The sequence below is a fragment of the Pavona decussata genome, unplaced genomic scaffold (assembly GCF_977016875.1).
Source record: "Pavona decussata unplaced genomic scaffold, jaPavDecu1.1 SCAFFOLD_143, whole genome shotgun sequence".
In the NCBI taxonomy this organism is placed as follows: Eukaryota; Metazoa; Cnidaria; class Anthozoa; order Scleractinia; family Agariciidae; genus Pavona; species Pavona decussata.
Genome location: NW_028145556.1, coordinates 3,347,022 through 3,370,464, shown reverse-complemented (window position 1 = coordinate 3,370,464; position 23,443 = coordinate 3,347,022). Strand labels below are relative to the sequence as shown.

At 42.4% G+C, this 23,443-nt stretch overlaps 1 protein-coding gene across 1 annotated transcript; it reads right to left on the bottom strand.

Moving 5' to 3' along the window:
* Positions 1–309: 309 nt before the first annotated feature.
* Positions 310–19,904, bottom strand: LOC146466627 (DNA polymerase theta-like). Its single transcript, XM_085127188.1, has 14 exons — positions 19,679–19,904; positions 18,441–18,862; positions 16,646–16,842; positions 15,903–16,051; positions 13,481–13,760; positions 11,707–12,321; positions 9,957–10,172; positions 9,391–9,644; positions 8,292–8,447; positions 4,726–7,638; positions 3,777–3,924; positions 3,054–3,214; positions 2,418–2,597; positions 310–1,663 (listed from the first exon to the last, which is right to left on the bottom strand). Exons 1-14 carry the CDS (start codon positions 19,805–19,807, stop codon positions 323–325), a joined length of 7,161 nt encoding a protein of 2,386 aa, XP_084983314.1. The 5' UTR covers positions 19,808–19,904; the 3' UTR covers positions 310–322.
* Between the last annotated feature and the right edge of the window lie 3,539 nt (positions 19,905–23,443).

Sequence of the window (23,443 nt, the reverse complement as noted above, 5' to 3'; positions counted from 1 at the left end):
TTCGTTAAAAGCTGTCCGCGCGCTGTTACACGGTAGCAAGTTAAGGCAACAACGTTGCGTTAAAAATCGTCCCATGTAACATCACCTTAACACATAAAGGGAAAAAGTGACGGGAAAAAAAGCGCTTCCAGCTTTCTAATGCCGGCCGTGAAAACCGCGTAGTTACTGATTCGCTTTCCCGCACAGCGGGACAACACAATGTTCCATTTCTTTGCTTCCTCCTTCAAGCTGATAAATAGATAAATATAAATAAGAGAAGTGTACGATGAATTATTTTTTCTTGAACAGGAATAAGAAAGTTGGTAACAGTTTAATCAATATATTACAGTTCAAATTCAGCCATATTTCCCCAGGAAGGTCCAGCCTTCATTTTAACAGGTAGAAGCACCGATAGCTTCATGGCGTTCTCCATTTCAGTTTTAACAATCTGCGCCACGCTTCTCAATTCATTCACGGACACCTCAAATATCAACTCATCGTGAAGCTGCAAAACAAAATATCCGCCAACAGGGGGTGAAGCATCTGCCTTTAAACGCCTCCCCCGGATTTTGTTTCCAATTGAATGCAAATCAGGGGAGGCATGTCTATGTGTCATGGCGCATGATGGGAAATCCTCAGCTAGCCTCTTGTCGATGTTAACCATGGCTGTTTTTACTAGATCTGCCGCTGACCCTTGCACCGTGGTATTCACAGCCTGCCGCGCTGCTTGGCTGTGCGCATGCACGTTCGGTGAGTTTATAGCCGGAAGAAATCTTTTCCGTCCGGTCACCGTCTTCACAAAGCCGTGCTTCTTGCACTCCTCTACCGTCTCTTTCAAGTATCTCTTCACCCCAACATAGCGGGACGTGAACTTATCAATGAACAGGGCAGCTTCTTCCTCAGTCAGACAGAGTTGTTCTCCAAGAGCTTTCGCGCCAATCCCGTAAATGATCCCATAACAAACTTGTTTGGCATGCTGCCGCTGGTCATCTTTAATTGACTCCGCAGGCACGCGAAAAAGTTCGCCGGCGATCATTCTGAACACGTCTCCGCCTCCATTAAGGATTTTGCGCAGGCGCTCATCGTTTGCGAGGTGGGCAATTAACCTTAGTTCAAGTTGAGAATAGTCCGCAGCAAAAAGCACCCCGTTTTTAAATGGAATAAAAGCATTCCGCATGCTTACTGCATAGTCAGGCCCATTCCCTATTGAACTCGACCCAGGCTTCACGTTGATCGTGTTCCGTCGATTTCCTCTGCGTTGGCCTCGTTTTGAGGAAGACCTCTCGTTCCAGGCTCCAGGAGGGGGACTCTCTGCAATAGTCGTTGGCAAAGTGATGTCAAAATCTTTGGGAACGTTCTGCAAGTTCGGTTCTGCAAACGAGACTCGGCCCGTGGCCGTGTGTGTTTGGCTCAGTGAGTGGATTCGTGGCATGTTAACTCTCACATTCAAACATTTTTCCTTCTGCAGTGGAAAAACAACCTTCGTTAACGCTGAGTTGATCCTTCGCCATTCAATAATCAGTCCAGGGAGCGGGTGAAGCGACTTCAGTCTTTCTAGAACGTCTTTGTTGGTGCTCGGATGTTTGGTGACACGTGATGTGCCTCGCCTGGTCACGCCTAAAGTCTTACGCTTGGTAGCCTGGCCATCTTCATCACGTGGCAGCTTGAGCTCGACAAATAGTACCTACAGGGGAGGAGAGAGTGTTAAATATTGAGCTTCAAATGCAGTAGATTCCCGCTAACTCGAACTCGGTTCTCGAACTGCCCGCTAACCCGATTTCCCCCGGATTTGATTTGAACTCCCCGTTAACTCGAAATAGTTTAACTTTCCCTTGACTCAAATGACCCTGATACTATTGTAATAATACTAATACTAATACTAATGTAAAAAAAAAGTCGGTCGGTAAACGTCAAGGAGTCAGAACACAGCTGATTGGCGTGTCGAAATCGTATTGTTAACGTGATTTTAATGTATGGAAACGTTCTTACCTAGATCTCAACCTTTGTTTTGTCCTTTATTTCCTCTTAAAATTGTGGCTGAAATCCTCAAAGTAAATCATGATGGTCTTATCAAAAATCAAAAGGCTGTCACAAAACAAACTTATTGCACCCAAGTGACTCGTGATTGCAAAAGATTGTTAAATCCAAGATACTCTATTAATTTCTAACAAGATAATTGAAATTCAACGCTTACCCCGCAAAATGGAAATATTTTTTGTTTCCCTTCGGAGTTCGAGTTAGCAGGCTTCTACTGTATTGTGACATTTGAAAAGCGATGGAGATACGAAGCAACAGTAACAAGTAACTTTCCTCAACCAATTCAATCTCGTACCCAGAGTCCTCAGGATCTTTGTCCAGCGGTTGGTCTCCTGGCGACCAACTGCTGGCCAAAGAGCCTGAGGACTCTGGGTACGAGATTGCAACCAACTCAATCATACCTGAGCCACATCCTCGCGGCTGGTCAGCGAAAAGCTGTGATTGGCCAATCGGTACGCTTCCTCTTCGAGTGTACGCAGTTTGGCTTGCAGTATGTTCTTTAGATGTTCACTCTGTGTGTCTGAGAATCCTAAGCCATTCAACTCCATGCGAGCTAAGCAGAGTGCAGATGGCATCTCCACCTACAGGGAGTGACAAAAAAAAAAAACCCCGCAATTCCATTCAAATACCACTCTAAATACCACCTAAACAGCCAAGCTAGTACACAACGTGTTCCGTTCACACTAACACCTAACGGCGCACGCGAATTATTACGTCAAAGACTGACCTTTGGAACAGATTCATGCCCGGGTACGGGAAAACAGAAATCCTTAGAGCGACAACAGACAAGAATTCTGTTTTGGGTGCAATTATTCCTTGATCGAGGGACACATTAACTGCTTGTCTATATCCTGGGCGTAACAAACTTGCACTGAATTCAAATTTAAGAATAACGCTAATTATCAATTAAAGGAAAATAAAGAGGTAGTTTGTTAAAGTTCAGGAAGAGAGACTACTGATAATGCATGCATATTACTAGAAACTGAACTGTACTAAAATAGATATTTGAACGTTCAATTCAGCATAAAACACAGAACCTTTGTAAAAGCCAACGTAAGGTCCTCTGCTTCCACCAATGGCCGCAGTTTTTTCATTAACGAAAGAACTAAAACAGACTCGACACAGGCCCTCACTCGGCCACTCTGCTGACATTGATAAGCTAGTGCCAGTCCACCTGTACCCAGTCCACCTCCGGTGCCTAAGTATAAAATCATTACAAACCATGTTATCAATTGCAATGACTGGGAAAACACCTTCCCCATTTAATCGTCTGCGCCTACACAAGAAACACTAAATAGGAGCCGGAATTTAAAGGTGCTGTGTTGAAATTGCGTTAATCTCGGGTTACAGCAACGAAAACGTACACTATAATTATGAAGGTGGACCAGTAAGTTCCCTTGATACAGCGTTAAACATCGAAACTATTGGAAATGTTTACTTGAGCTTGACAGTTTGTTTATGGCTGTTGATTTGTTGTTGTGGTTGTTGTTGTTATTGTTGTTCTTGGCGTTTTGATGTTGTTATTGTTGTTGTTTCAAAAATGACAGAAGTTACATTAAACCAAATTCTGTCCTGACACCAAATAAAGGTTTACGAAAGAAATCGTTAACTGCTCGTTACAAGTTATCACGCGATCCTTTAGTTGAACAATTTTTTCTCATATTCAAAACAAAATTCATAATAACCTCTTACAAAAGGAAAAAAAGGTCAAGAAGCATAGATTACTTGATAACTGAAAGTAACAGCTTAACTAATGTAACCTTCCAAAAGAGGTGCTTCCTCAGGTAGGTGCTGTCCTATGAGTTGGTGAAGGTTCTTTTCTTTAGCTCCTGGATCCAAGAGCCAACTCGCTACTTTTGGGTCCTCGGCAGGTCCGCTAAGAGAGATCCCAGTAGAACGAGCAAAGACCTGGTGATAAAGAAGCCATCATGAAAGATAAATTTAACGTTTAATGCAAAGTTTACTTGACAGGTGGCGTACGCGTGACAGTGCTCCAGTCGATAAGAAATATTAACAAATGAATGAAACTATTTTGTAGTACGTCTAAACTTTTCAGCCTGAATAACGTACAAACAGCTGTCCAGCAGACATTCAACATGGTCAATAGGCTCCATTGATGGCTCTCTGGGCTCCGGTATTCCACTCTACGAAGGGTCCGTTCGGTGGAGGAACGCGGGCCTCGGCTTTTAAAAAAGCTTTCCAATACATAACAGTGTTTGGCGTTTTTTTCCAAATTGAACTGAAAAATGCGTGGTTACCCCCAATTTTATTTTTGGATTTCAAAAGCCCTTGCTAAGATCCTCTTTCCCCGCATAGTCATAAACCGCGTAATAATACTTTTGAACTAGGAGGCCAGGCACAGTCCTTAAGAAATCAGAATTTCCCCGACCATCCCGAGTTGCGCAGAACGTATGCGCAGTACCAAAGGAGGACCGTCCTTGATTTAATTTGTTCAATCATCAGTGTTTACTTGCTGATCGTCGACTAACGCGCTGTCCATGGAAAGTGAAATTTCTTTAGGATTCCTGTTTGTAAATTCAGGAGAATATGAAAGACGATCACCTTCGCGCCCATCAACTATGGCGTGCGAAGCACGTTATCAAGCTACTAATTCTCTCCACTATGACACATTTGTTTTACACTGATCTCAGTTTAAACATCTATTCCTAATAATTTGACATGTTTCTTTATTCTTATTCATTATCTCACCTTGAAATGTTCCTTGACATCAAAACAAACCATGAACCGCCCTCTCTCGGTCAAGAACTGAACAACACTCTTCAATGCATTTACACGACGAACAAGCGTCAGATTGCTATCGATCGCTGACTCGGCCTGACTGTCGTCCGGTTGACTGATTTCCGATTGCGCATGCTCCTTAAGAGACACGTAATAGGCGTCTTTCCCGCCCCAGCTCACCGCAATTCCAACGACCACCAGATCCTCTCCTTCCACTTTAAGGCCCCGCGAGGTTCTTTCCGAGGTTGGCACATTAGTGAATCGTCCTCCAATCCTGGGAGCATTATCAAGGACGCGCTCACAAGCCACTGCTAACGAAAAACGCGTTTGACTGCGCCACTCTTTGAGGAACATGGAGAAAACCTGTTCGTGACCTGCGACGTCAATGATTGACAGCCCTTCGTCACAGGTTTTTGTGTACGGGGAGCGTCGCGGAGAAGGTCGTTTTCTTGTAGACAAAGGAGTCGCTGAAGTTTTCGTTTTAAAATCCGCCTGCGTGAGTTTTTTCTCTCTCGGCGGTGTCGAAGGAACCACTTCAGAATCTGGGATCTCTCTCCTCTCAAATTCTACATTATGTAGCGTTTCATTGCGTGGCATTTTCTTAGCAGGTGATTTTTCGTCATTGTCATTGGCTGATTCGGTGGATTTCAAGTGCTTAATTTTCGTGAAATTAGCTTCATTAAGGTGCACAGCTGTTTCTGCCTCTTTCTGTAAGTCAATGGTCTCAGCTTCCTTTTCCATCAAATCAATCATCGCCATCGAGGAGAGATCAGAGAAGCCATCACTGGATGAGAGACGAAGTGAAAATGAATTTGTTGCGCTGGTAGAGGCTACATCATCAGCTGCTCTGCGTCTTGGCGATCGAGGAACGGGTGAGGCTAACGATGGCGAAAACTCGAAGCTTCGCTCCGCATGGAATTCTCCTGTTCCTTGGAGTCTCGGCTGGGTGTCAAATTCACCAATAATATCTTGACTTTCGCCAGCAGCAAAATCACTGCGCCCAACGGTGGTGATAATGTCTTTTTGATCATGCACCAGGTCTTGACACGATACTTTGGCATCGCTCTCAGAACCAGGATGTTCCGATAACTTGTGAGCTTCATCTTCAACTATTATGTCACACTCCATGAGACAGGTGTCACTCAAACTACACGCAGCCAATGCTTGAGAATCCAGCATGACGTTGCTGTCATGAAGAGCAGGATCAACCGGTTTTTCCTGTCCAACAGGTTCCTCTCCCTCAAATGGCTCAGAGTACAACTCCAACGAAACAGACTGCGCCTCGTTACATAGTTTAGAATCAGCGGAAACCTCCAAGACAGGGGAAGCCTTTCTTGACTCTTTCGGACCGGAGGTGTTCCTTGACTCTTTCGGACCGGAAGTGTGCCTTGACTCTTCCCGGCCGGAAATGGTCTTTGGTTCTTCCTGAATGACCACTTCCGTGGTTTCTTTCCTCTTTAATTTTTCTTGTGGTTCAGGTATTTCAGGAACTGGCGAGCGCCGCTTGGTTCTTGAACGGGGAATAGCCTCATTCCCTAAACTAGTAATGGAAGGTACTACACACGATCCAACTGTTACGACACTCGGATTCCTGTGCGGCTTTTTCTCAGCGTGACTAGAGAGTGACTTTGATGCTCTAACACAATCTTCATAGTTTAATTTGGGAGCAACGTCCGTCGCTTTCTTGAAGTCAACTCGGCTTTTCAGTTTGGAATCGGCATATACATGGTTTGCCGGCGTTGGTGCCTTCACGTTTGTTAAAGGTTTAATGAAATTCGCGCCAGATTGCGTAGGTTCTTCTCTACCAACTGAACCTGTTCCAACAATATGATTCTCTGGCCTAAATAGGCCCGTAATTTTCTCGCCACAACCACTTTTCGCAGACATTTCACCTTCTATAGTCTCTGTATTCATGTTATGCTTTGGTCTGCCGGTTGACGATTCACCTGCACAAACCTCAGTTTTCGAATGTGCAGCAGGAATTGTTTCTCTTCTGCCTGCCGCTCGTAAACCACCGCCATTCAGTAATGCGTTAGGAGGCCGCGCATTGGAAGAACTGGGGCTGACATCTGCCGCACTGGAGCTATTTGCTTCCCCTCGGATGCCGCGTCCGCCATCATTTTCCGCAGTCTCCGGTGGCCTCCACTGTATTCCAAGCTGTGCCACATCAGTTTGCAGAAGTTGTTTCGCTTCGCTTACAATTAGCTTTGCAGCAGCTCCTTCAGTAAGTCCTCTCCGCCCTGCGACCCATATCACTCGTGCTTCACTGCGTTCTCGTACCTCTGTCTCAGTCTCCTGTCCGCGCTTGAGTCCGCTGACAAATGGCGCAGCATTGTGTAGAATATTCTCGATCTCAGACGGAGGCGCTGCCGCCACGGACGCGATGGTGTGATAGCCAGCGTTGTACAGCATGCGCGCACGCGCAGCATTTAACAAAGATATTCGTACCAGGTCGCAAAGCTCCCGCTCGACGCCAAACGAAAGGCGGCTCTGAAATTGCGACAGCAGCAGCTCCATGTTAGTCCAGCCGAGCTTCTCGCAGAAAACTGTGACCATTCCTGCAAACGTTGCAGCAGAACCCTGTAAAGATTGTAACATTCCGCGGTTTGCTCCGTACCGCCTGGCGACTACATTTAGAGGTACTTCATGCACAAGGTCTTGAAGTGCCAGCGCAGCAAAGAATCTTCGATGAACGGCAAGCGATTGGCGATGTTGATCGGTACGCGTCAGAATACGGCCTCGCATGGCTCTAGCGAGGAACGCTTCCTCTACTCCCACCAGGTCCGCTACACGGCGCATGTTTGCGGGTAGGCGCTCCCAGATGCGAAGGTACTGGTACCAATCTATGCTGGGCCATTGGTCTTGGATGTATATTGGAGTCACCTGGGAAACCAATGGTTAACAATATTAGTGCATCGTGGTAACCATCCGATATTGCACACCATTTTAACCAACCGGACATTGCATTGAAACGAATACTAAAACGCTATTGCATCCAAACAAATCAACCGTTATTGGCATGTCATGAGCGATAGTAATACGCCATTGTAACTATACTTGCAAAATACCGGCACTTTGTTGCACACAATTTCAATAGCAAGTACGAAAGATGTGTTCGGCAAAGCGACAGAGGAAAATTAGAGTCCCTGAATGTTGTCCAATTCACCCGCATCGTGACCGGTCCTCCTCGAAACTATTATCATCCTGTGTAAAACGGGCACAATATCAGTTAAACTAGATGAAACTGGAGTAGAAAAATACAAAAAATACAAATACAAACTAAGGTTTCAGTCCTGTAGGACTGGACAGTGATGGAGTTCCTGGAGGGAGCTAAACTCATGACCTGCTAAACACCAGTTGGGCGCACTGAGCACAAAGCTTTAGGGGAGCTGGGTCATCATCATTAAGACTCACTTACCCTCCTCCAAACCTTTGTACCACAAGTGTTTCGGTCTACATCGATCATTGTACGTGCCATCAAAAAATTGTTTGAGAAATATTGACACTTAAAAAATGCCGAATTCGTTTGAGCTCACCTGATAAATGGTGTGCAGTTCGCTCTCCAGTACGAAACACTTTCGAGCCCTTTGAATCTCTGCAAATACAGCCAAAGCCTCGTCCGGGGACAAAGCAGATGATAATGTAGCCACGCCCAGTTGAGTGGGGACGTATCTCTGCTCATTCACTTGTGCCTGAAAAAAAATAAATAAATAAAACAACTGATAAACTAACAAGACGACGCTGCAAGAAGATGGAATCGATACCGCATTTTGTAGTAGCACTTGCTTAGTTCCCAAACCTCTCTCAGTGTTTCATCTTGGTCAATCCGTTTCGGATCACGTGGTCCGGGCGTTCGCCTCGATTACGTCACCAAAACGAATTGATGGTGAGGGCCTGGTAGAAAGTCGTACAGGGACTAGGCAATAGCAGCGCCACTGAGGTTTTGAAGGAGGGTCGTTAGACTTGGATTCAGTGATAAGGTAACCTGTTATCACGCGTTAGTTCGTTTCTACTGATGCGATTTAGCGCCTTCCTCAGTTTCCAATAAGCGCGGCCGTTTGAATGGATGTTTGTTACAGCGGTTACTAATAACACGCGACCCACAGTCTTCAAAAGGGTCGGTTAAAGTTTCGTTTTGCAGGACGTTAATCTTTAAAAAGGGGCTGAAATTATTTTGAATTTTGAGAGGATTTCAAGGGGAAAAATTTAAAAAAATGACAGTTTTACCCGCTTACAGATACCAAAACTTTAGAAGATTCGATTCTACCAAAAGACCTAAAAAGGGCGTCTTTAAAAAAAAGTTTTAAATTTCACTGCAGTCAGGCACAATCCTCAAACAAGAATGTCCGCTTAAAAAGGACAATAAAACTGCAGTCGTCGCAGGTGGCTGAAACAAGCGTTCTCTAAAAAAATACCTCAAAATTCCAAAATATCACCACAGCAATACGAGATATCAAGTTCTAATTTTTTGAACAGGGTTAATTCTTAAAACTAAGCCAAATTTATCAGTTTGTCAGTTGTTCACGCTCTGATGGTTGATTGACAACTCTAAGGTTACAATGGCCAGGCCAGGCCCCCTTTATACCGGAACTTCCCGTTTTAATACAGCTAGCAGGAATTCTCTCCTAAACTTACCACTTCTGTGTTGTCGTTTTCTTTGTTTTCATCATCCTTATTCTCACACCTCTGTAAGCGAACAAACTCATTTTCCACCAAAAACTGCACAGTCCTTTCAATAACAGCATCTGTGTCGTCTGCTTCTTGCTGCGTGGGGACTGAGGCGAAGAAAGTGCAGGCCGCGTAACGTTCGACATCCTGAGGCCTGGTAACTACTCCGCTGGCGATGACCTCAAGAAGCGCACGCTTCATGCCACCGTTGTCTTCCTTGCCTAAAGGTGAAGTTACGCGGGAGAACATTAATCCCCAATTCACCAACTTTTAACGTAACATTTTGTGGCGTCGACGCGTTGCAAGTTTGGCCAATTGGCGTTGGCCAATTTTTTACAAGTTGTAATCCATTTCGACAAAACTTATTTACATCATGGCGATTCGCAGGCAAAGATAATTAATACTAGTTTCTGTGCACTAGTAGAGTTATTGCTAACACAACTGAATCATTATTTGACCATTCCATTGATACAAATATGTTATTCTGCTACTGTATTCAAATTTAAAGAAACCTAAAAGAGCAGAGGGCCTACCAAGCAGACAGCTTTGCACGGCTTTGAGTTGAGAATTCAACAGCGATGTCGCCTTCTGTCGCTCAGCGGGTTTACAAATCAGGACACTCTCTCCCAGGGCATCCACTCCTTTGCGTCCTGCTCGGCCAGCCATCTGTTTGTAGACCAGCGCATCGACCAGCTTGCCATGAAATATTGGAGTACGGATTAACACACGACGGGCGGGTAGGTTTACTCCTAAAAATGTAAAAAGACGGCTGTTTAATGTATACGAATTAAGGTAGAAACTCAAGTGGAACCACGAGCCGCAGGCGAGCGGTTTCACTGCCAAGTTTTGCACATTTTACGACGTCATTTTATGGTCTGTTGTCGAATTATTTTTATCTAGCAACAGAACGGGAACGTCATTTGAGGACGCGAGAGCGCGCGGAATAGTCTGGACACGAGTCTATTTCGACTATCTTATGATATGGGTATTCTTGATGCGCGCGCCGTTGTCAACTGACGTTCCCGTCTGTTGCTAAATCAGCCTTACGGAAAACGTACGAGCGGAATTGGCTTTATTTTCCGTTGAGAAAGCGCGCGCGTTACATCTGTATTTTATTATTATTTTCTGTACTCTTATAGACAATAGCTACGAGCTGGAATTCATTTTGATACTAAAGGAACACAGGTGCACACCAAGCGGAGTGGCCCTGTTCTTAGAAGAAGACTATATTCTTGTTAAAAGGTGCCATTAACAAGAGGCGAGTGGACAACTAATATCAAATCCTTTTTTCCATGCCTCTTTGGTATCAAAATGAACTCGAAAAAAGATTTAGAGTAAGGTACAGGAATAAAACTTAGCACATTATGACTAAACACAAAAACCTCGTCTGCAGCCAAAATAACTCTGACCACCTTGTTTTATTTATTCTCCTGAAATTTGGGAGACATATACTGTCAACTCTCTTTATTGCGGACACCCTCGGGACCACGACTTGGTGTCCTTAATAGCGAGAGTCCGTAATAGCGGGAATTTATTTCAATCAAACGTCTGTAATTTATTTTTGCCGGGGATCTAGTTGCTGTCCGTATTATCGGGGTGTCCGTAATAGCGAGGTGTCCGCAAGGCGAGAGTTGACTGTATGATGATTTTCTATCAATTAACGACGAGATTGACTGACAAAGAATGAATTTGTTAGCAGCAGAGCACGGAAAGTACATTCAACTCCTTGCTTATTGTTCGAAGGCGAAGACAGCCATGCTCGTACGCTGAAAACAAATTCACCCTAAGAAAAAGACGCCACAGAGATTTCACTTTATCTTTGTCAATTCTGAAATAACCCAGCTTTCATTTCATTCATTTCACCATTCATTCAAAATAAACGTCGGATAACTTGCGTAAAAAAAGTAAATCTTTGAAGGCCGCTAGAAAGACGATAATAGAACGAGAACGTCACAAAACCATAGGATTTCATGAGTAAAACAAAGGTCCTGTACGTGCTTTTAAATTTTGATACATTTCTTAGCCGTCGTCGGCAAAACTACAACGTGAAATGACCAAATTCAAGGTTCGGTGGAGAGCGTGAACACATCAACGTAATTTTTTTCATTCTCTGTCTCTACTTAAACGCCGTTCCCATCTGTTCTGTTGCATGTACTAGATATATCGGCCACATTGTACAAGTTGAACGAATTGGAATAACCGCGAAGTGGCACAAGAAAGCGAAGTAATATTTTCAAGCGACGTTTTCGTTGGTGTTGCCATAGTCCCTGATATCGTTCTTACCTGAAGAGAGTGTAGAGGTCGCCACGAGCACACGAATAGACCCCTGTCTAAAGGCCCCTTCAATAATGTCCCTCTCATCAAAAGTGAGCCCCGCATGATGAAACGCCACCGCATGTGGGACTAAACGCGACAACACGGAGTCCAAGCCGACTTGTGTGCGTTTTAACTGCTCTATCACTTCCTTCAACGCCGCGTAATTAAAGGTGACTAGCGTAGAAGCTTTCACAAATCCTCCACCTGGGGCTGTATTGCTGCCTTCCTCCTGAAGAGCCAAGCTTCCTATCTCGGCAAAATGCCTGCCAATGGACTCAGCCAGCTTTTCGCACCAGTTTTTTGTCGGGCAGAATACTAGGACCGAGTGCCCTTCGACAATGGTCTCCTTGCATAAAGGTATCACGTGATCATCGTCCCCTGTCACGGTTCCACCGCTGATTTCTCGAATTTTCTTCATGTCCCCGTCGTAGAGTGTCGAGCCTATTTTGATCATTTCCGTCAGTGGGACAGGCCTGTGGTCCGTGAAGAACAGGTCAGCGGACAACCACCTTGCGAGCATGTCTAGATTGGGTAAAGTCGCACTCATTCCGACTATCTGTATCGCGGGTGATGTTTCGTTAGCTGAAATGACGAAGGGAGTACATGTATATATAATGAACTATTTCGGCCGAGACTGAAAACTCTGAAAGCTGAAATATCTCCTTTATAGTTATCTAAAGCCGCCGTCACACGTTGGAACTTTTAGCTGAAACTTGTGTGCAATGGCGCTGCGTAACAAGTTTCAGCAGGCGTTGCACCGTGTAACATGGTCGGTTTCGTGGAACTTTTTCGAACTTCCTTTGCGAGACAAGATTCACGAAAAGTAGAAGCGCTTTCTACTTCTGCAACAGCTCGCAACGGTCGCAGTGGTGAAAAAAACAAGAGTTTCACCATGTAACACCACTTCGTAAAACTGGTCTCGTTCGGTCTTGTCACGCTACGCTGCGTAAGCCAATCAGAAACCGCGCGCTCACGACCAAGCGCATGGAACTGGTATCGACTTATATTGCGGGAATCTGGTGATAACATTTTGAGACCAGTTTCAACGTTCCCGAACAAGTTTCGACATTTTATGTTACACGGTGCAATGCCTGTTGAAACTTGTTTCGCAGCTCCGTTGCACACAAGCTTCAGCTAAAAGTTTCAACGTGTAACGGCGGCTTAAGAATAGAATAGATTTAGCCTATCAATTCCACTCCGAAAAATCAATTAGCTGAAGGTTTTGCGTGCTATCCCAAATTCAAGTTCCTTAAAGCATTATACGTTGGTTGTGTTAGGGGCGTTGTCCTTGATATTGCTTTACTTGATTTATGATCGTTTAAAAAACGCACCACATTCACATTGAGTGATACTCGGCCAATTTGACGATTACAAGCAGGACTATTCGCGACTTGCTTGCTACAACCAGTTGCAAAAATACTTGAGACGCTGTACCTCATTTTCGCTTCAATGAAGTGTCTGTGATCGAGTGCAAGCAATCCCCCCTCCCCCCCCCCCCCCTTATCACTGTTGTTAGCAATACAAGACCATGCTCAAAACTTAGAGAAACAACTTTGAATGGAGGGGAGGGGGGGGACTGTCATATCTCCCAGATTGTATGATCGGCAGCGATTTTAAGTAAAAAGGCCGATTTTTCGTTGGACTATCTCGACATTTTTCGACATTTACTTTGACTGAGTCATGATTGTTGAGTCGGTGGAAGAATGAAAAATGGTGGTTACCACGCACTCTTCAAATTTACCTTCATTTCCCATCTCTCCGGTACAGCCAGAAATGTATCGTATTTTGGTCAAAAACAGTTCCAATAAATATCCCCTGTGTGGATCACCGACCATGTGCATTTCATCCACAACAACAATTCCGAGAGAAGACAGAGCTTTATTCTCCTCCAGCAGTCGGTTTAGCAGGCTGTTGGCTTTCTCTATGGTGCACACTGCTATGTCCACAGAGGCAAACCCCCCTGGAGGGGCGTGGCTGCCCATGTACCCCTCAACTCGCACTCCTGCCTCCTGGCAAAGACGCTGAAAAAAGAAAGGAAAAAAAAAAAAAGGAAAAATCCGGTTACCGAAAAACACTGGTAGGAGCTTCCCATTGAGCGTTAGTCCTAGTAAGGAAATGGGAGATCGCACGGGAGAAAAGAAAAGAATCTCCGACCTCGGCTGGAATCGAACCCACGACCTCCGGGTTTGATCATCCGTTGCTCTACCGATTGAGCTGCGAGGCCAGATGCGGGTGCTATTCGTGGGTGATTATGGTGGCAATTGCGGCAATGTTAATGCGAAGGGTGCAAATGAAACACAACTACAAAATCGTCAAGTGTAAATTAATATTCAAATCAAAGCTATTGGGATTTGTTTTTTCTCTCTTGCAAAATTGGAATTGTGAATATTTTTTTTTCAGTTTTGAACATTGAGCTCTATTGGAAAGAAGTACATCATAAACTGAAATATGGCTTGAAATCGTCAGATTTACTCCATTCCAATCTCCGATAGACGGTTGCAAATACTTTTACTTTCCTTTAAATCAAAGTGCCGACTAGTAGAAAAAGACGTGAACATAAAATCTCGGCCAAGTAGAAAGATAATAGCCAGTTTTCAGCCATTTTCTCTGTTCGCTTACTCCCAAAAAAGACGGCTGATAATTTTCAGTTTGTCACGAGAATGTCACATCAGAAGGGAAAATTTCCTTAAGTTTGTAATTCCTCGACTCAAAATTTTTCAGCCCGGTTAGCTGAAATCTAACCTCAACTTTTTTTTAACGATCTCAGAATAGGTTGGGCATTCTCCTAAATAAACAGGCCAACTCGGTTTCAGGGTTGAAATATAGAAAAGAACACCTTGTTACATGTAAAAACGCGTTTTCATTCAAGATTCCATCCATTTGTAAACATTTCTTTCATTGCCACTGTATACGCAAACGAGATTGAAAAAACGTTTCTTTTTAGTGACTTGTATGGTATTGTAACGTCATCATTCTAAAAAACCTCCGTTTTCCATCGTTGTGAAGAAAGGCCAAACCATAAGAAAAATGTCCGCTTTTTTTTTTCCTTTTCATCCGTATGTAAACGATAATAGTGAACTTTGTCACCTACGTTAGTGTCACTTTGAATGGCCAAAAAACACTTATTTATATGGATGTTAACATCAAATACAATCTGGTTAAGTTTACTTTACAATAACCCTTCTAGTGCATAGAAACTGGTTTCATTCATCCTTGGCTGCAGCTGGCCAGGATGGGGATAGTTGCAACTTGAAAAAAATTACTCAGTTTTTTAAAGTTCCTCCTGTGTATTTTGGAAACATGACTAAAAACTGATTATAGTTATTCGTTCTCAGAGAAGTTATTTCATATTTTTTCCTGGTGCTCTGAGAGCAATTTTATGTTAGATAACAGGGTCTTAGTCAAATATTTCAGCAGTTTTGACTGACATACAGCAAAATGCCTGTGACAGTGCCCGCATTCATTTGATGTACGTGGGTTTCGAACAGCAACCGGAAGAAACACGTTGCGTCTCTTGTCTTGTTTTCGCTTCTCGCCATGAACTGGAAAAATCTTGGTTTGGTGTCCAGATCAAATCACTGATGGCCTTAAAAATTCGTCAGAAGGCGCGAAAAGTGAAAAATAAGACTTCCCGATGCCGTCTGCGCCTAAGTTCTTAAACAAGGGCCAGAAACCGGTATTCTTTGTGTGATATCCGTAAAATAAAACGTTCTACCCGTGTAATGAATAAATTTCGATATCTTAATATTCTAGCTTGGCTACGAGGCTTAGGGGAATAAAACAAAAGAAATAGACCATTTCCGAGTTGCTTCAAATGAACTTCATTGGGAAAGCGAGGCTGAGTGCAAAGTTTTTAAGAGAAAAAAGTTTTCATCCACATGCAAACAAAACTAATTTTCATATCAAAAGCTTTGCATTTAGCCTCGCTTTCATAATGAGATTCAATTGATCTACTACTGAGAGGGATTTTTCTCGCAAATAAAAAAGAAATACGTTAGGCGAAAACATAAACAAGACTAGATAAAAGACGAGTGAATCTTGGAATCTTGAATCTTTTCTTTTCCTCTTCACTCTCAAATGTTGTTATTCTGCTAAAGCACCCACCTGGAAATACCCTAAAAACACGCCCAAACGGCGAAATGGATGATAGCTGCATTACGTACCTGAAGGTAAAACATCTTTTCACGGGCCACGCTGATGAAAGGCAGAATAAAAAGCGCTTTCTTCTTTGTTTCTAGCACTCGTTTAAGCATCAACAATTCTGCTACCATTGTTTTTCCCGCACTTGTTGGGGCGGAGTATACCAAGTTACCTGCAAAAAAATTTTACTTCTGAAATGATGCAAAGCAAAATGTTTTACATAAAATCCCTACTTCTAATAACGCAGTAATAGGGTGGATGAATGGACAGACAGACGGGCAGATGGTGGATACCGTTCCTTTTTCCAAGAATACACCAACCTACGAACAGGAAAAAATAACTTTATCCGAGAGCGTGATCTTCTATGGCTGACATAAAAAATCAAAAACCTGGCTTGTCCTCAACTACTCTCTCATTATTGCTAAATATCACATTTTCACTACAAGTGTATGCAATGGCAACTTAAACTTTGAAGGTTTTCTTTTACGTCTGAAAAACAAACTAACTAATCCTGCGAACAGGCATTGGGCGAAGAGAACGGAGACTAGGCAGCGGAGTGGAGTGAGTAGAGCGCGGTCTGGGGGTGAGCTCGATTTTTTTTTTCATCCTATACGCCACTTGAAAGCATGTTCACAGGTCAAGAAGACTTGAACAGTTTCAAAAGAACTGATGCCAACCCACTATTATTAAAAAATCCTAAAGTATATGTATAAATTAAACTTTGCTATTATTTTAAATTGTGAAAACTGATTTTTCATGAACATACCTCCTGTGAGTACCTTCCCTGTGCGCAGACACTCAGCTTGCCACTCGAACATGTGTGTGATCCCCAGTTCATTGTACTTCCGCAGGACTTCAGGAGGAAGGCCCCAGGAAGACAGCTCCAAGGGGTTCCCAGAGCTTGTTACATCAGGCTCCAGGATGCTCCTACTGAGGGATACTGAAAGACCTGCTGAAAGCTGACTAAAAATGGGGTAAAACAGAAGAAGAAATGATTGAAAATGTGTTATTTTTAAAACAGCTTCCCAAAGCTACTTCCCTTATGAAGCCAGCTTTTTCAGAGCTTAAAGGACCCCAGTCAGCCTTCGCCATTTTAGTTGCCATCGAAATTATTAATATTGCATGGTGACGAGATATCTTATTGCTTAACTGTAAGTTGTGTTCCTGAAAGTATGTTTCATTATCTTTAGTAGTTCCACAGTGATTTCGTTCATTTCAACATGCTCCAAAAAAAATATAATAGCCAAACTCTCGCATATAAACAAAAACAAAGGTGTGGCTGACTAGGGCCCTTTAATGACAGCCTGACAAATGTATTTATTCTGACTGCAGTAATGTTTGTGGTAACATCACTGAACAGGTAGTCCTGGGAACTTACATTGGTGGTGACATTAACTGAAGTCTAAAAACCCTTTAGTGTAAGTCTTCTTCAGAGTCAAGTCATCATCAACTCAGATTGTTGAAAAGCTAGTCATTGTCACCAACAAACGTCTGGTTTTATCAACAGAGTTGGTGAAGTAATTTGGCCACCATAAAGAGATTTGAATGCTGATATTGTGAGCATAAGCCTTTCGTCTCTGTCTCAGCATTAACCCTTCACTCTGACAAAGGCTAATGCTAGAAATGTCAGCACTCAAATCTCTTTACAGTGGCCAAATTAAATCATCAACTCTGTTGAAAAACCAAACATTTCTTTCCACTCTATACCAACACAGCACCACAGTTTCTATAGAAACTAACCCCCTTATCCAATGTCAACAACCTACTCTTTATTCTTCTGTTCTGTTGTACTTATACAATCACACTAGAAAGACTACTGAGACTCAAACAGTGCAAAACATTTGAAGGGGTGAGTGGAAAAAAGCCCTAAGTGACATCCTAAGTGACACAGGGACACTAATTTTCACTGCAATCAACAATAAATTTCAATCCAATTCTAAAGAGACCTTTTGCTTGTATTCAAACTACTTCAGGTATAGCAATTTCCCAAGGGAAAGGAACAAGTAAAGTGACAGTCTTCAAGTACTGTAATCAACAATTTTACACCAATTCGATTGAATTTCATGATAGCTGTGATCATTAATTTTGGCAAGGCCCCTTAACTGCTTGCATTCAAACTACTTCAGGTACAACAACTTCCCAAGGGGAAGGAACAAGTATAGTTACGTTCTTCAAGTACTGTAAACAACAATTTTACTCAAATTCTGTTGAATTTCTGTGTGAAAGCTGTGATCATTAATTAATTTTGGTAAGGCACCTTCTGCTTGCGTTCAAACTACTCTAGGTATAGCAATGGGCCCTTTGCAGAAAACGGTCACATGGTACAAAAAACACCTTGCTGAATGGCAAGCTACGTACTGGGACATTCAATACAAAGAAAATTTAAATTTGACTGGATGAAGTCCCTTTGTTTTGGATGTCCCAGTGCATAGCTTGCCATTCAGCAAGGTGTTTTTTGTACCCTGTGGCCGTTTTCTGCAAAGGGCCCATTTCCCATGGGGAAGGGACACTTTTTCTTTACTGCAACCAGCAATAATTTTGAATGTCATGAAGTAATGCACCTTTTGCTTCTATTGGCAGCACGGGTTTCATAGCTTCTTCTCATAGCATGTGATCCATCATTACTGTTCTCAAACTTTTGAAAGACACCACCAACAGGAGAGAACACGGGCGAATGAGTGGAAGAAAACAACGCTATGTGCTCTGAATCCTCAATGGGTGTAGAAATGCGCTCCCTAGCATGATCAAACTTGTTCACTACAGCTCCACTTCTTTTGCCACTGCTTACGTGTGGAGTAAAGGCTTGCCAAGCCATCTGAGGTGTGGTATGGCCTTCCACAACATCCTTAGAAGAAGCAACAGGAGACTGGGTGGAAGGGTCATGAAGAAAGTGTTGCTCTATCTTATCAACTTCTGATAATCCTGCAGCGTCAAACTCAAAACCATACGACAAGTTGAAGGAAGCACTTGGTGACTGAATGAACTGAAACAATACAATACTTTTACTTTTTAAAAAGGAATGTTTATATTTAGTCGTATTTAGTAGCAGGTCCAGACTTTCTTTATAAGCTGGGTGCCTGAAGTAAAAAGGTAGTGGAGTTTTAAAAGCATTATTTTTGCCCCCATTTCAACTCCAGTCATTATTTTCTTATAGCATAATGACCAAGGTCCCCATCCTTCCGACAGGTTAAGAACTCTGAAGATAAAAAATTCTACTGCATTGATGCCTGGTGACCTTCATAAAACAACCTTAGGCTGGCAAACGCATATTGCAAACTTGTTGCTTTCACACAGCAAACCTCCCAAAACTGAAGGGATGTCCCTTTTTTTTTTCTTACCTCATCTTAAAGACCCCTCGAATTTTTGCTGTCACCCTTTGAACCAAAAAAGACCGATCGAGTGGGTTGATTTTTTTTAGCATTACCTTTGAGCTTCCATATTTTAATGGTTTCTTTGAACAAAAAAAAACATTCTTGTCATTAGCAAAAACTTGCTATCTTTAGGAAGGGGGCGGGTCGGGGAGGATCGATTTACAGAACTAAAATGACCGAGGAGGAAACCTTTGTACAGAAGTTATGATGTAAAAGCGATTCCCACAATAAAACAGTTAAACATACGCAAAAAACCAAAGAGAAGGAAAGAAGGGCCGCACAATGTATCTAGCGACACAACTTTCCTTTACAAATCCGGCTTGAGCTTAGAATTTTGACCACGAATCAGGACAAATACACGTAGCTAGATAATAGAGTTTCTCAAGAAACAGTGGTGTGGCGTCGGTCAAATCCCTAATTTATCCTACCTTGGCAGAAGTACTTTGACAATCTCTGCCATTGTTGGGATCCTGAACGTTGGTGATTTGCTTGAGGACATGGCTACTGGATCGTTCAGAAGTTTTCCTTTGTTTCCAGGTTTGCGAAAGACGCCTCATGTTTGTCACTGGTAAGTATCATATCATCTGTTATGGACAAACGAGAGATCGAGCAGTAAGGAGTGTAAGAAAACGAGGATGGCCGATGAACATCGACAGCCAATGTTTATAACATTTTGAACATACCGCGTCTCACAAGGGACTGGTAACGAAAGCGAGTGGAAAAGAACGAGTGAAGACTGGGATTAGAAAGAAGTCGGCGAAGATTGCAGTCACTGCACTCAGAAGCTCTCAGATGGAGACATTTTCGGATTAAAAAGTAAATAATTAATAATGGTGCATCGGAAGCTTTTATTTTGCAACATTTTCTTGCCATTTTATGACACAACTGCCCCCCCCCCCCCCAAACCTTGAGGGCCTATAAATATCACACCCCCACATAAAAAAATGCAATCTACCCCCTGGAGATTTTAACAATATTATTGGGTTGGTTTTGCCTTCCCCTCCCCCTTCCTAGCAGGGGGGTGGGAACAAGTGTACCCAGGTATATTAGTTTCAGGGAAGTGCAACAAAGGTCTTTTTATAGGGGCTTAAATAAATAGTGACTGGAGACTGGTTTGGATTTCTGGTGGACTCTTTTTGGGAGAAAGGATTTTATTCTGTAAGACAATGGATTTATGGGAGGTTACTTTCTGGGCTTTAGGACTTTTGGGGGAAGGTATAGTCAGTAATCTACACTACAGTGGAACCCAGATTTTACAATCCTTGATCTAACGATTTTTCCGATTTAACAATCAACATTTCTGTATCCCAGCAAAAGTTATTTATAACTCCAGAGTTCGTTTACAACAACATCCCAATTTAACAATATGATTATGCTGTCCCCTTGCCATATCGTAAAATCAAGGTTCCACTGTAATTGGACTTTTCTTGGGTCTCACAACTTGCCCAATTTGCATTCCACCCCCACCCCCCACCCTCACTAATACACCAGAGTACCCTGAAATTGAATGTTTTTTTTTTTAGCAATCAATTGAAACAGGTGACACACTCGGACATGAACCCACAGCCTGGCCAGTACCTTACGCATGCACACAGCCATATCACCCAGGCAGTGGCACCCATGGACAACTATGCTATGCTGATAAGGCCTAACAAGGCCAAAACAGCTGTTCATGGCTGCCACTGCCCGAGTGATGTAGCTGTGCACATGTGTAAGGTACTGGCCAGGCCGTGGGTTGGTGTCGGAGTGTGTCACTTGCTTTAATTGATTTTTTGTAGCAGCCTGGTATGAAAATGGGTTTGGAAAATGACATAGTTAGCACTTAAGGCGTTTTTCTATAATAACTATTAGTAGTTTTCATTTTCTTGTAGCTTTCCTTTACGTAATATATCCTTCCGTTTGACATTGTAATTGTATGAAATTGTATTTGTATCCGTCCTCGTGTTCTTATCTTCTTTTTTGATTTCATCCTGTAAAATAAGGGTCAAATAATAACTGAGGAGACCTAATTAATATAAGCTTCATAGTTTCCTTTAGGTCTCCTCGCCATTGTTACATCTATTTTTTTGTTTACATTGTATATGTGGTGTGGCAAAATAATTTTAATAAAAAAAAAAAATAATAGTTTGGCTGGAAATTATCACAAAATTGACAACACACTCCCATCAGGCTGCTTCCATTAAAACAAAGCTTCCTGGACATGTGAACAAGTTTTCTATGATAAGTTATCTTTGACAAAATTATATTAATTTTGTTTGTGTTAACACCTGACAAATGTCCCAGCCTGTCAACAGGCTTTCAAGTGAGGTAGACCCAGAGGGCAAAGAGGAAAATTGACGAGCAGAACAAGACCCAGACCCCCCAAGACTGCGCCCACTTGGGAGCCTGTTCACAGGTAACAAACTTGCTTAACAATAGTAAATGTTGTTCGTTGGTGACTGCAACACTGTCGTATGCTCAGAGCAAGTGTCTGTCTCAGATCAAGAACAAGGATACATGTCAAGGAAAAACTTTGCCAAATTTTGTCAATCACAAAAGAAAATTAAACATGTGATGTAAAACTTGTCAATAAACACTTGCTGTTCATTCACATGAACAGCAAGTCACAAGTTTGTATTCTTCTGTTTTTGCAAAAGGAGAATCAACAAGGAGGTACTTGACAAATTTTGTTGTGCACAGAAAAATATGTAAAGCTTGTCAAGAAAAACCTGTTGTGTGCCACCAGCCTTACAATGAAATTAAATTATAGTCAGTAGTTGAAACAATCTGTGGTGAACAAAAAAAGTTTAAATGTGTAGTTCCAGAAAATATCCATACCCCCACCACGGAGGGAATTTCAAATAGGACCCCCCCACCCCCCAGGATTTTCCATTTTCGAGGTATTTTTTTAACCCCCCCACCCCTTCGGAAATTCCTCAAATTCAGAATACACCCCCACCCCCCTCTGGAAAAGTTTTATTTCAAAAGAACGCCTCAAAAATCAGGTTGATGTGAACATTTCAGAAATATCAAGAACTGTCTACACGAGGAGAAAATATGCGTTATCGAAGAGCGCGCGCGCTGTTCAATTTCACCGGTAGAGTTTGCCAAAAAGCTCTTGATACTGAAATAATTGTTGTGTTTTATATTTAACTGTGGTCATTGACATCAACCTTTACCATTAGCTTTGCTGAAGATTTTAAATCTAAATTGTTGGAGTAAGTCCGGCAATGCAAAAATGTGTTTTCATTTAATTTGCATATGTCATGTGATATTTACGTTCCTATGCAAATTTGTAGGAGATCAAAAGGATTATCGCTTTTAGTTCTACTCAATCAATATTTCTTATGGTAATCATTCAGTCTAGTTATTTTAGTCAATAGTTTTCCTTTTGAATCGGAATAGCTTGGACAAAATAAGCATTAGCAAGGCAGGGAGACAAATTGACCTTCAGATCGTAACTTAAAACCGCAGACGAAATGGAGCCGCAAAACGAAATTAGCATGTTCACGTTCTTATGCAAATTTTGTATGAGATCAATAACGCTTTAAAAGAATGTTGAATTGGCTCTATTTTGCTGAATTTTGGCATGGAAATTAAGTTAATAGTTTTGGACTTTGAGTTAAAATAATTTGGACAAAATAAGTTTTAACACGGGTCAGTTTTGACAAACTGATTAATTGACCCCGGGAATTGACCTTTGCCCGTAACTTAATTTATACAAAAATAACAAACAAATATTTCAATGTTTTATGTAAAATTGGGGCTTTCACTTTATCGCCATACAAAAATTTCCCTTTTAAACATTGGTACAAATTTAATTGTAGCCAGTGAACAACATTTTTCTACGCAAGAAAGTTTCACAAACAAGTCACGCAACGCAGACAAAGATTTCTTGTCTCACTTGGACTACTTCGCTTACAAAGGCTTTTCGGAGAAAGGAAACAAGTTTTTAATGTAACAAGGGTTTCTTTAAAGCAGTTAAACAAAGTTACGTCTTCAAGAAAGAGCCACGAAGTAGCTAAGTTGGTAAGTTACAATTTTGAACAACTATGTCTGACATGAACGTGAAGTTGACCCTCTGGAAACTTATCCAACCATTCACCCCTCCCCCCCCTCTGGAATTTCCTGGGCCATTGACCCCCCCACCCCTCTGGAATTTCCAATTCCCTCCGTGGTGGGGGTATGGATATTTTCTGGAACCACACAATGCT